This window comes from Buteo buteo, chromosome 11, assembly GCF_964188355.1.
Source record: "Buteo buteo chromosome 11, bButBut1.hap1.1, whole genome shotgun sequence".
Classification (NCBI taxonomy): Eukaryota; Metazoa; Chordata; class Aves; order Accipitriformes; family Accipitridae; genus Buteo; species Buteo buteo.
Window position 1 is genome coordinate 34,797,819 of NC_134181.1, and position 13,091 is coordinate 34,810,909.

General features: G+C 46.0%; 1 protein-coding gene across 7 annotated transcripts in view; it reads left to right on the forward strand.

Moving 5' to 3' along the window:
- The window catches only part of ULK1 (unc-51 like autophagy activating kinase 1), an 85,757-nt gene that overhangs the window by 34,883 nt on the left and 37,783 nt on the right, over positions 1-13,091 (forward strand). For all 7 annotated transcript variants that reach the window (XM_075041473.1, XM_075041467.1, XM_075041469.1 and 4 more), the window contains 3 exons: positions 2,937-2,995; positions 6,894-6,976; positions 12,799-12,849. In XM_075041473.1, coding sequence (XP_074897574.1) covers positions 2,937-2,995; positions 6,894-6,976; positions 12,799-12,849 — 193 coding nt within the window. The remainder of the gene's footprint in view (positions 1-2,936; positions 2,996-6,893; positions 6,977-12,798; positions 12,850-13,091) is intronic.

Here is a 13,091-nt window from a genome sequence, read left to right on the forward strand (position 1 = left end):
TTTGCAGGCAGCCAGCACCGAATGGGATTTGGCAGGGTTACGCTGAATGCCTTTGTTGGCTCAACATATTTCCACTGCTGCTCAGGACAGAGTAACAGAGTGGCAGGATTGAATTTGTCCAATTGTCTTTATATATAGAAAGGACAGACAAAAACAGAGCCAGTTACACTAATGCAGCTGCTCCATAGTAACATGAGAGGGGGAACAAGGGCATGAATTGGTATGCCGGTGTGGTGTCTCCCGTTCTTGGGGAAAACTGAGCTGTCCATTCTGCATCCCTCTTTTCTGACAGATGGATGCTGTCTTACAGGTTGCTGGCTCTGTGTACCTTGAATGGCCTAGTTGTTAGCTGCCTAAAATGTGCTTTTTCTGGTGTTGGGTAGGGTGTATCTGCCTGGAAGGTACATTTCAAATTAAGTCCTTAGCTTCGTCAAAGAAGGAATTCAAATGATATTTTTAGTGTCTTACAAACATTTCTGCAGGTTTTTCCTTGATTCTCAGAGAAGCACTATTATTGAAAGAAGAGGTGAGCAAAGTGGATGAAGGTACCGATGCTTTATGAAGTGGATGCTAACAGCAGGAGAGCAGTGGGCATGTTACTGCAAGCCTGGGACCCTGCTGCTAGGAACAGAACTGTGTGACTCAGTTGATTTATAATGAAGTTACGTGAAGATGCAGTTGGTTTTTCCAAATCAATGGTGATCCACAGTTGTCTGTGCTGGGCACTCACTAAAATGATTCTATTCCCCAGCAGGCAGCTACCTGTATCAGAGACCAGCCTCGAATTTTGGGCTCTTGGGGACAGCCTTAGTGAGAAAACATTGTCTGGGTGGGTAGGAGCCTGACACCCTGGATAAGGTCCTTGCAGAACAAGTGGGAATTGTACTGAGACAGCAGAATGTGGAGAAACAACATCCCTACAGGGATATCTTTAATTTGTACAAAGAAGAGGGGAACTTTACTGAGGATTTTGTTTCTATCCAAGCCAGTGCTTAGAAACCCTCTCTAATGAACTGGGCTGTGCATGTGTGCTGCTTTTAATATACTCTGTCTTTATTGCCAGGAAAATTTCTGACAGAACAATGTTTGAAATAGATCAGAGCTTCATTGTATTTGTGAAACAATTGAGTTGTTGTGACAGGAAATGAACAGAGCAAACAGCCAAGGCTTGTATCTCTCTGATGTGAGCAAGCACTTTGCTTCCCTGCAGTGGAGTTCTGTTCCTCCTTGTATGTTATGTCTGTCAGGCATATTTTTCATCATGCAGAGCGTTGTGGCCAAGCCATTTGGTGCAGTGTGTACGCTGGCCTTGTTATAGTTTGCCAAACACTAAGAATCTAACTACAGGGCAAGATCTGCAAGGGGAAAGGTATAAAATGGAGTTTTACTGAACCAAATCAAATTAATTGGCAGTGATTGCAAATTCTGGTGCAGTTTGGCATCTATGTAACAAAGTGTTTTGCTAAATAACGTTCATTTTAATGGTTTGTGAAGAAAGTATTTTTGCACCTCCTGTTTGGGTCCCTGCTGTGTCTGTGAACAGCAGAGGATATATTCTTGCAGAAAGGAGAACCAGGAAATCTTTCTTATTTCCATCTTTTAGGAATCCAGTAGCTCCTATTGGCACAAATTGGTAGATCTGTGAAGCTTGGGTTGTGAAGACTATGCAAGAAATACTGTCCTGATCAGTACTACACAAGTCTACTGATGTTAGCAGCCTTTGAGACTGTTCCTTTGGTTTCTCTTGAGGTTTTGTACTGAGTTCTCAGTTATCCTTAATTTTCATCTTCAGCCAGAGGGAGTAGGTGATGTTGAAACAGCACCTTATGTGGCTGCTTTTCCAGCCATGCTGTATTAGTGGTATTTTGATGGCCATCTGCAGATTGGCTTGTCTGATTTGCCATTTTAAGCATCTTAATTGACCTTAAATGCTTCTAATTTAGAAAGGGAAGTAGGTGGAAGGCTCGAGGGTTTTTTGAGCCTGCCCTGAACATCAGGAGAAGCTGCCTGTTGCCTCCTCGTTCACACTTTCCTACACACTCTGCTGCACTAATAATTGATTGCAGATGAATCTCTCTGATCTTCCTTCCCTGTTTGTATGTGCCTTCATGTCTGTGTCATGCCAGCCAGCCTGCTCTGCCTTTAATAAGGAGACTTTGCCTAAGCAGAAAAGCTTGAGACACGACGGTTAATTTACTGGCCTGTATTATCCATTGCATAAAAGCAAATGGAGAAATGACGTTAGGAGATTTTTATGTGTTTGTGCTTCTATACTGGTGATTTTATTTTTAACCTCAGCCGTAAACCTCTTCTTGTGCCCAGCCCTTTTTTTTTTAAATCCCATCTCTCAGAATTTGGGATCTTGTCAACATCCCTAGCAGTTGTGTATATTACTGCCCAAATAGGAGCTGTGGCTTGAGGCCTTCTGGCTTCCTGGAATTAAAGTAGAAAATCCTAATTCTGTTGCTGTTTCCCCATGTTCCTGGTCTCTTCACAGATCCCTTGCCTGTCAACAGGCCCCCTGCCCCTTTTCAAAATGCCCTGCAGCACTAATCCATGTTCTCAGCAGGATCTGCCATTCATCATTTGGGACTCCTCACGTCTGCAATTATTTAGCCTCCTGGGTGAGGCTATTAGGCCAGCTCAGACCTGAGCATGAGAGCTCACTGCAACGAAGCTCAGCCTTTGGAAGGGGAGAGCAGGACAGAATCAGGTCAGGGACAAAAAGACAGTGGGCTGAAATACTGTATTTTCACTCTGGCACAGTGCTGGCTTTTCAGTCTCAAGCAAGCTGCAGGTTCTCATTGTCTGTGCTGGTTCAGCAATTGAAAAGTGCTGCTTTTCTCTGCTCTTCAGAGTAACTGTGAAATAGAAATGCTAATCGCTTTCCTTCACTGTCAACTGCTTCATGCACTGGTTTTCTTTCTCCTCTGCAGGCCAGCAGTCCACAGGATCTTCGCCTCTTCTATGAGAAAAACAAGATGCTGATGCCGAAGTAAGCATTTTTCCAGTGTCACCGTTTGTATGCACTTGTTTACTCTGTATTTATACCTGTCCTTACATGCTCCTGGCTTGTCACTCAGGGAGGTGACTGAAATATTTGGCCACCTGCTTTCCCCCATTCCTTAAACCACCAGTGATGTGGCCCAGAGAAAGTCAGACAGCAGCAGATTGCCAGAGTTGGTGTTCTCTCTCTGCAGATCCTACTTCTCTCCTACATGGCAAAAATTCAGGATCATTAGTGATTTCAAGAGCCAGCTAGGGGTCCTGTCCCACATATGGCTTCCCTGAGGCTGGGAGCCTTGGGAAGAAATCATGGCAATTCTTGAATCATGCAAGCAGTCTCTCCTGTAACCTGCCATACCTGACTGCAGATCACATTACCATTTCTCACGTGTCAGGGCAGCAACTGCTTGTGTCCATCCTGCTAATAGGAGGAAATATTATAACCTTGATGGAAATGGACACTGCTGCAGTTTTCAAGGGGAAGATAACTGCTTTCGTCCCACCGGGGTGTATGTTACCTAGCTACTCAGTGCTGTGATTTGTCAGTGTATTTTGGTTTTGTTGATGTGGTCTTTCCTTTTGATCTCTGAGCTCTTAAAGCAGAACCTCATGCCTGCTCTCAAAACCTCAGCCTGGTGTAGAGACAGGACTGGAGTTCCAGATGATACATCCAAAAATTGGAAGGCCTTTTTTTAACCAGAATGTTAGCTTCCATTTGGCAGAGCTGCTAATGCAGCCACATAGGCAGGAAGTTCATTGAGTTGCTGTATATGGATTTTTTTTTTCCTTATCAGTTTAGACAGCTCCAAGAGATAGCAGGAAGAACTGTCAAGAGGCTAGAGCTCTTATCAATGGCTTGCACCATGCATTTAATTTCCCTTTAAGTACTTCCTTTTTTGATTTGGGGAGAAGGGACAAAATTTCTACCAGGATTAAATTTGGGGCATCTGCATACTCCGCTGGATTGAACCAGAGGGCATAATGGAGTAAAACACCCAAACAGAACAATTCAAAGCAAAAACACCACTGCATACTTGGAGCCAGATAGTCTGTGTGAGCAGAAAGTAGAGCTTCTGTTTCCCCTACACAGCCTAAAACATGGCTGCTCTCCTTTGAGGCAATCCCTCTTACTAAGAGAAATTAACCCCTAAAATTAATAAGCTTCCCTGTGTTGATCACGCTGCCCTGCTGCTGCTTTGGCTCGTGGTGCATGCAGTAGGAAGCAGGCAAGGAGAAAAGAAACTCAGCTGTAAGAGGAGAGCATGCCTGTTCTTGTAGGGATTAGTCCTTCTCCTTTGTTGCGAGTCCTTTACGCAGTCTGCATTTACCATTTTCACTTATCTCCACTTTATAACTACCAAATTCCTCAAAAATTTAGATCTAAGCCCATTGTTTTTTCACCATAGAAGTCATATCTGAAGTGACCTTTGTGCAAATGCCGATACCCTGCTTTCCAAAGTCAGTTTGTCTCTTTTAACGTGAACTGCAATCTGTGCTATTTCCTGAGTAAACATGAATAAACTGCCTCTGCCAGCCCTGCCAATACCGGATGAAACATGAAACTGCTCCGGAGACCTCCTTCTCAGACTGCAGCAGTGCCAGGATTTGGTTTCATTCTCCTTGGGGCTAGGCAGGCTGGCACCCACCTCTCCAGCATCACCATGGAAAGTGCTGTGTTTTGGCTTGGGAACAGGGTGGGGAAGAAGAGCTCATTAAATGCTCACCAGCGGTCTCTGCCTGCTGGGCTGGTGCTGTTGCTGACAGGTGAAATGCCATTCTGAGGTGGGGAGCCCATGTCAGTAGGAGAGAGCCCACAGGCCTCACAATTTTAATAGCACTGATCTGAAAAGCTAACATTCATTGTGCTGATCTGCATGGCAAAGTACATTCTAGATCATGGGGGGAAGGAGGCAGTTTCGTTGCTTATGTTTAAAGAGATGGCCTTGGAAAATAATACTGTAGCGTAGCAAAGCTTGATGTTTTAGACGTGAGAGATAAGAGGAGGCTGTTAATCTGCACAATCTTCAGTTTGTGTTGTGACTTCTGAGGTCTACTACTTGACCTGCCTGTTTCTTGGCTATAAAACCATACTAAAGCTAAAGTCATTGCTGGGAAATGGACTCATTTTGGCTAAGAGCTTTATGTGTCATGGATAAATAAATTATGACGATAACACTGGAGGACTGCAGGTCTCCAGCACTAATGTATTTTTCAGGAGGCTCTGCTAGCTGTGGTATCTAGGGTTATTCCGTTACGCAGTATGCTTCTAAGGCACACGTTTTTTGATGAGAGGGTGTTTTTTCTTGGCTCAAACTGAGTCTCAGTTTAACTGCATCCCTTCCAGAGTCCTGGTTGCCTTCTCCTTTGTCGACCTGGGAAGGTGCATGGAAACCATTCTAGTGTCAGGGATGGAAAAGCAACTCCTCCAGTACAAACAAGGATGAGGGCTGCTTGCCGTCATTCTCTGTTCTAGGAATTGCTGGGCTCAAATTCCTGCACCAGCGAGGCCTAAGGCTTCACAGAAAAATTACTGGGTAGTACTGAAACCTATAAATACGTACTTTGCCTCACATCTCCAGTTTCATTGAATAGGACTCCATTAGTGCTAGGTAGCACCTCTTTTCCCCCGCCACTATTTTTGTCCTAGCTTTTTTTTTTAACCCCGTCTGTGGCAGGGGTAGAGTTGGTGGAAATGAAGGGTTGTTTCTCCCAGCATCAGTCAGGCTTGGCTTCAGGGCAGTGAGTGATGCCAGCCCAGCAAAGTGGAGCCCTGCCCAAGCAGCGAGCCACGTGCTGTGCTACTGAGCAGGCTTGGGCTCCGTGCAGTTAAAATTACTGTGCTGAGCACACATGCCATTACCTCAGCTGACCTCGCATGGGGCGAGGGGAAAGCCTGGCAGACCGTGGGGCCGTACTGGGCACAGCCATGATAAACAGAGTCAATACTGAAAGGAGTTGGAGCCACCTACGCTTAATTTGGAGAGCTCTGCTCTGGCTGGAGGCAGGGCCCGGCTGCTACAGCTCCTAACAGTGCTTCTGGTTATGGAGGAAAGTCAGCAGAGCTGAATCCACTTATGCAAGAGCTGAACTCTGCTTTCCCTGCCTTAATCTGTTCATTTATTCCCTGCTTCTTGCAATCTACTGGGGTTGTGAAGAGCTGCCCTGGCCCATCCCCCATCTGCTTGTGGGGTGAGGGAGAGCACAGTGATTTACTAGCTCTTTTGTGCTGCAGTGGTCATTGAAAAGAGTATTTTCTTCCTAGCTATACTGAAAGTGGGGTAATAGCGGCACTAATTTAGCTTGCTCGGGTGGCAGTTGCTCACATCTTAGTGGCCTTTGATTACTAAATGCTGTATATCAAGGAAGCAAATAGATAAAGGTTACTTGCCGGTCTTACATAAGCTGCATTGAAAAAGAAATACCTTAATAAAATGGTAGTAATTGGTGATATGTTTCACCACCAATGTCTTAATTGGAAGCTTCTCCTTGGTAACTGCTTCATTTTAATGACCTCCTTATTCCCTTTAGAGCAAGCAGAAGAGATTTTATTTATCATGTGCAAAATATTGCATGTTGAGTGGACTTAGCTGAGAAGCAGGTGGATGATGTTGGCACCACTGTGGAAGGGAAGGATCTGCAGGTGCTCACAGGAGAGGCCACTAAAGCTAGATTAGCTGTAGCCTTAACAATGACAATGGGGAGCAAAAGCCAAACAGAGATGCAAATAGAGATGTTTCTGTTCAGCCTCTCTCCAGTGAGCTCCTCCTATGTTCCTAGCCCAGCAGGCACAAAGTGAGTTTGCATTTGCAGGTTGCCTTCCTGAATATGTAAAAGCAGTTTAAGGAGACTGCAATTCTCTCTTATTTTGCTTTTGTTTTCAATCCTAGCATCCCCAGGGAAACGTCAAGCCACCTGAGGCAGCTGCTGCTGGGCCTTTTGCAGCGTAATCATAAGGACCGCATGGACTTTGGTAAGACCTCCTTCCCGTTTTAGTTCTGCTGCCTGTCTGTGTCTTCTTTTGTGCTATGGAACTTCACAAACCCCTGTACTTCTGGCTGGTGCTAGGAGAAGCATCCAGACACCTGGATTTCACCTGTGCCTGGAAGATTCCATGATCTTGTGTTTTTTAGTATATGTGCTGGAAAGGTCAGTGCTGATTCCAGTACAGTTTTGTAAACCCAGAGTTTTGGCACACTTTCAGCAAATGTTTCTGTGGTGGGTTGACCCTGGCTTGGACACCAGGTGCCCACCAAAGCTGCTCTATCACTCTCCTCCTCAGCTGGACAGAGGAGAGAAAAAAAAATACAACAAAAAGCTCGTGGGTTGAAATAAGGACAGGGAGAGGTCACTTGCCAATTACTGTCACAGGCAAAACAGACTTGACTTGGGGAAAAAAATTAATTTAATTTATGACCAATCAAACCAGAATAGGATAATGAGAAATAAAACCAAATCTTAAGAACACCTTTCTCTCACCTCTCCCTTCTTCCTGGGCTTAACTTTACTCCTGATTTTCTCTACCTCCTCCCCACCAGTGGCACAGGGGGATGTGGAATGGGGGTTGTGGTCAGTTGATCACACGTTGTCTCTGCTGTTCCTTCCTCCTCGGGGGAAGGACTCCTCATGCTCTTCCCCTGCTTCAGCATGGGGTCCCTCCCATGGGAGACAGTTCTCCATGAACTTCTCCAACATAAGTCCTTCCTATGGGTTGCAGTTCTTCATGAACTGCTCCAGTGTGGGTCCCTCCCATGGGCTGCAGTCCTTCAGGCACAGACTGCTCCAGCGTGGGTCCCCTGTGGGGTCACAAGTCCTGCCAGAAAACCTGCTCCAGCGTGGGCTCCTCTCTCCACAGGGCCACAGGTCCTGCCAGGAGCCTCCTCCAGCACAGGCTTCCCACGGGGTCACAGCCTCCTTCAGGCATCCCCCTGCTCTGGTGTGGGGTCCTCCCTGAGCTGGAGGTGGATATCTGCTCCACTGCAGACCTCCCTGGGCTGTAGGGGAACAGCCTGTCTCACCATGGTTTTCCCCATGGGCTGCAGGGGAATCTGTCCAGTGCCTGGAGCAGCTCCTCCCCCTCGTTCACTGACCTTGGGGTCTGCAGGGTTGTTTCTCTTGCATATTTTCTCTCTTCTCTTCAGCTACAGTTGCTGTTGCGCAGGTTCTTCTTCCTCTTCTTAAATATGTTCTCCTAGAGGCACTACCACCGTAACTGATGGATTTGGCCTTGGCCAGCGGTGGGCCCGTCTTGGAGCTGGCTGGGATTGGCTTTATCGGACATGGGGGAAGCTTCTAGCAGCTTCTCACAGAAGCCATCCTGGTAGCTCCCCTGCTGCCAAAATCTTGCCATGCAAACCCAGTACAGTTTCTTACTTGCATTCCCTCTCCTGGCCTCTACTTTTATAATCTCTCTGAACTTCTATTGTGTTAAGTATGCTACCAGGTGAAACGTGGATCTTTTGCATCCATTTTCTTTCTCTGTCATAGTTCCTTCCCAAAGCTGCAAGCTGTACCCATTTAATGAACAATTCACTCAATAGCCCCTGTTTCTCAGGGGCTGCAGTGATAATCTGAGCCAGACTGTAGCTGCTTGCAGACCCTTCCCTCCTCCTCCAGGTTTCTGTGGAAGGATGCCTTGGTTCTCATCAGGGCTCAAGATGGCAGTCTCTCGGCTCTCCCTATAGACCCGTGTCTCAGTCTCCTGACTGGGCTGGCATGAAGATTTCCTCTTCTTTTTTTTCATCTCTTAATTCCTTCTAGACTGAGAACAATCATTACGTGCCAGGCAGTTCTGGCTTTGGCAGCCTCTTTCAGATGCGTTTAGCTGAGCCAAAAGGTCTGAAGACCCTCTAGTGAAGCCATGCCATAGAGGAAAGCAGGCAGAGGTAGAACCTTTCCTAGACCCCCTGAAAGGACCAGGTCATCTAAAGGCAACTCTATGGTCTTTTATTCTTCTCTCCAGCTCTCCCTTCCCCTTGGGCCAAGGTAGTCTAGACCTGTCTCAGGTAAAAATCAGGATGTGAATACTGTCTCTCACCAAGGAAGTGGTGTGTCTGAGTGCAGAGGAGAACCACAGGGAGCATCTTTGCTTCTGTGGGCCAGTGCTGCTGGTGGAAAGCATAAGTTTGCCCCTCGGCCTCTATGTTCAAGTAAGGTTTGGTGCTGGGCAAGCACGTTCAAGTGGTTTTCCTGAAACAAGGCTGTGGGGCCAAAGCCTATGGATTTGTGTTAAGTATCAGGTGGGAAGTATCACAGCAAGTCATAGAGCTTTCTGCTTTTTGCACAGACATTACCTTTTTAACCTGAAAATAAAGTGTGCTGCTGTGTGTTTTCAGGATATTGCTTTTTAGTCAGGCTTGGGGTAAAAGGGTTTGTTTCAGTCTTCTGGGGGTTGGTTTTCTATTGTTTTTTTGTTGCTTATCTGCTCAGGTGGATTGTTTCCTGCTGGGCAGCATATGCTAGTTGATGAAGAGAAATTGTTTTGCAGCCTCTCTTATTCTTTTGAATTAGAGATACCAGGAAGGCCTTTCTGGGGATAGTGTCACCTGGGTGAAGCAAGCATGTGGATTGACTGAGGCTGATAAAATTATCCAGTGCTGAATGTAAAGGACTCGTTACTGGGGTGCAAAAGTGAGAAAACAAGCCTTTTGAAAAAGGAGTTGTTGAAGCTACTGACAGACTGACTTGAATATAAGCACCTCTCAGTATTATTCTGTGCGGATTGTCTATCTGGGCTGTGGATCTCTACCTCTTCTATCATGCTGCTGTGCATTTCAAAAGAAAGTATCTTTGAGGTTCCTGTTTTCCTGCTGTCAGAAATGGAGTCTGGTAAACATCTTTAGCCCCCCATAAGCTGTTTTTATACCTCTTGGGAGTAGACTGCATGAGTCAGTGTCTACCTCTTGGAAAACTGTGATAATAGACTTTAATTTCACTCAGGACAACAGTTACAGCACATCTTGCTGCATTGAGACTGTTGCCTGCCCTTAATCACATGTGGGATCCTTTTCTCTACAAATTGGCATGTCCTTGTAAGATGTAATTGTTTCTCAAGGAGGGTTTGTGAATATTTTCTTACAGAAGCCTATATTTGAGATATTCCTTGTGCTTTATAGAAGGCAGATCTCAATGACTCTGTGGCATTCCATGCCACATTTTAATATCTCCTGTCAGTTGAGAGGAGAGCAAGTACCAGAGCCATGATTTATTTAGACCAATACAGTTCCTCAGCATCCAGTTGTATTCTTGGTCTCATCCACCTCTGCCTCCTCTCCTCTGACTCTCTGCCAAAGCATCTGAGCTTCCTCCCTGCTTGTGACACAACTGTTCACCTTTCCCTGCTGTCTGCTGGTGCTCGGTCTTCAGCTTCTCTATGTTCCTGAGGGCTCGGAGACTCTCTGACCTACACCTACTGAATGGACCCTTCTTCCTTTCCTTAGAGTGTCAGCTCAGGAGACCCCCAGATCATGCCCCTTGCCAAAATAGTAGCAATACTTAAATGAGACCACTTCTCTGTGCCCAGCTATTGCCATGTTTTCAGCTGCTGTCTATGGCCAGCTGTGCACAAACTGTTAATGTCCCACAGCTCTGGATCCTGTGTGAAGCAGATCTCTCCCTTCCCTTAGATGGCTCCCAGTAGACAGGTGCTTTGTCCTCCTGCTGGCAAACTAACCATAGGCTGCTCTCTTCACCTACGCTATTTATACAAGGTCTACCTTGGCTGATGGTTGGTGCCTCTGTTCACTGTTAGTTTACCCTCCTGTGCTCTGTAAGGTAAAGATTCGGGTGCGCTGCTGGGTCAGGGATGATTCCTGAGCCACCGTCCCCAGAGGAGCGGGGTGTCCTGCTGCTCCTTGTTCCCTGAGGCCCTCCGTAGTCTGCCTGAAGGTGCACACAATGCCCCCCATGGCACTCCCCCAGAGTTCAGTCAATTCACACAACAGCAACACATAAGCTTTGAAACTTCATTTACTTGTGCGTCTCAGCTGCTCTTCTACCAGGAACTGATGGTCTTCACAATCTCAAGATTATCTAGAGGAAAGCCAGGAGGGTTTCAAGTTGCAAGTTTCCTGCTGATGATTACAAGCAGGGTTGTTTCAATTTTGCTTTGCAAGCACAACTAATAAGTGGTTCGGAGGGGGGAGGGAGGGCAAAAGTGAAAGAAATCATCATTTCCACCCCCTGAGTTGAATCAGCTCAGCTGAGGGATGGTACCCTCTAGAGGAGCAGGCTGAAGCAAAAGCAGGAAACTCCACAAGCTGAGCAGCTCCTGGCAGGATAGGGATGTTCTCTATCCACAGCAGATCTAATCTGTAAGATTCCAGCTTTCTCTGCCAGAGACTTCCATCACTTCTGTTGTGCTAAACTCCAGACCAGTGCACTCTGGCTGCAGGGCCCTGGCCTGGCAGTGGCAAGGAGAGGCTGGGGAGAGAGGGATTGTTTATGTTTAAAAAGCAGACAGACAAAAAACCCCTAGTTGCTACTTTGTGGAAAGCTCACTGGCCAAAGAGTTGCTGTTTACAGAAAGCAGAAGTTTGTAAACCTTGGGTGTTGCAACAGGAAATCTATGCTGGGAAAACAAGTTGAACTGCCTGCAGTTAGCCAAATAATCAGTGTTGATCCATGACTAATGCTCCTGAAAGGCTGAGTTGCTGATTGTGATAGAAGAGGACTCTGGCATAGAGCTGCAGTGGATCAGAGACAGAGGAGTCAGGAAGGGTACCTACTTGTGAGGACAGGCAAACAAGTAGAGGGTCTCCAGCAAGCCAGGACAGAAGCATTTCTTGGCCTGGATCTGTAGCATATCCTCCTGTAATGAGTGGAGAACGCAGCAGTTGTGTTGGATGTGAAAGGAAGGGAGTTCTGGGCTGTCGTTCTTTGCTGACCTTTTAGAAAATGCATTTCTGCCCTCAGTGCGTGATGTGTTTGGGTCTGTGCATGATGGAAGATCACTCAGTGGAAGTCCTTTTGTCCATCGTTCTTCTTCTGTGGAATGAGTGGCAGCACAGTGTGATAAATACAGCTCCCCTGGGTCGCTACAATTAGGGTGACTTACCACCCTAATCAGCCAGGGACTTTGTCTTTTAGTACTATTTTGCGCCTGAGGATTTCTCTCTTCGTGCTGATAGGAGCTTTTGATGCACATGCAGAAATGTGGCTATGCCAGGTCTCAACATCGTCACACTATCTGACCCTCAATAACTGATTCCCATTCCTACAAATGTAAGAGCTGTTGCAAGACAGAGGAGCGTTAACAGTTAATTTAGTGTATTCTCCCCGTCATCCCAGGGTTGTAGCTTGCAGCAAAACCTTACTAAGTTCTTTAATGCCCTGTGGGGAAGGAAAATCCATTAGTACTGGTGGGGAGTTCCAAGGTACAAACCCTCATGTCCTTTGGCCATACTTTTGGCAAAGACTTCCCCCCCCCCCCGCCTTTATTCATGTAATTGCCCCAACTGACTTCCCTTCTCTGCCTGCCACCCCCCTTCCCCCAGCTGATTTTGCAGAGGTGGCTGGTAGCAGAGGAGCCACTTTTCTTTTCGTACTTACATAGCAATCCCTAGACCCAAATAATTTCCCATCCTTTTTTTATGAGTAGGTCCTCCATCCAGTCCCCAGTCTGCATTCTTGACCACTACTATATGCAACCGCAGTCAGTCAGCTTCCATGGTTGACTGGATTGTGTGGGAAAAATCACTGTAAAATACTGTAACTTGCTATGCTTTAACTGCTTTGTAAACTTTTACAGTCATTTCCTTTCACTGAGTCATTGTTCTTGATTCTTTTTTTTTTCAGATGAATTTTTCCATCACCCGTTCTTGGATGCAAGTGCCTCTATGAAAAAATGTAAGTGTTGCGTTTTTGATTACGATTCTTTTTGAACCATGAGATGACTTCCTTTGCTGCTAGTTCAAAAAGAAGGGAAAAGACTACTTTATGTTTTCTTAGTTATTTAGACAGGGGTTCAGCGTTTGTTACTGTGTCATGTCCAGATTTTGCCATCAAAATGTATTTAATTTTGCTGAGTTATCTTCAAAGGGGTGATTAGGGGGCTATTTAGAAACCTAAAGTAGAAGTAAATGTAGCTT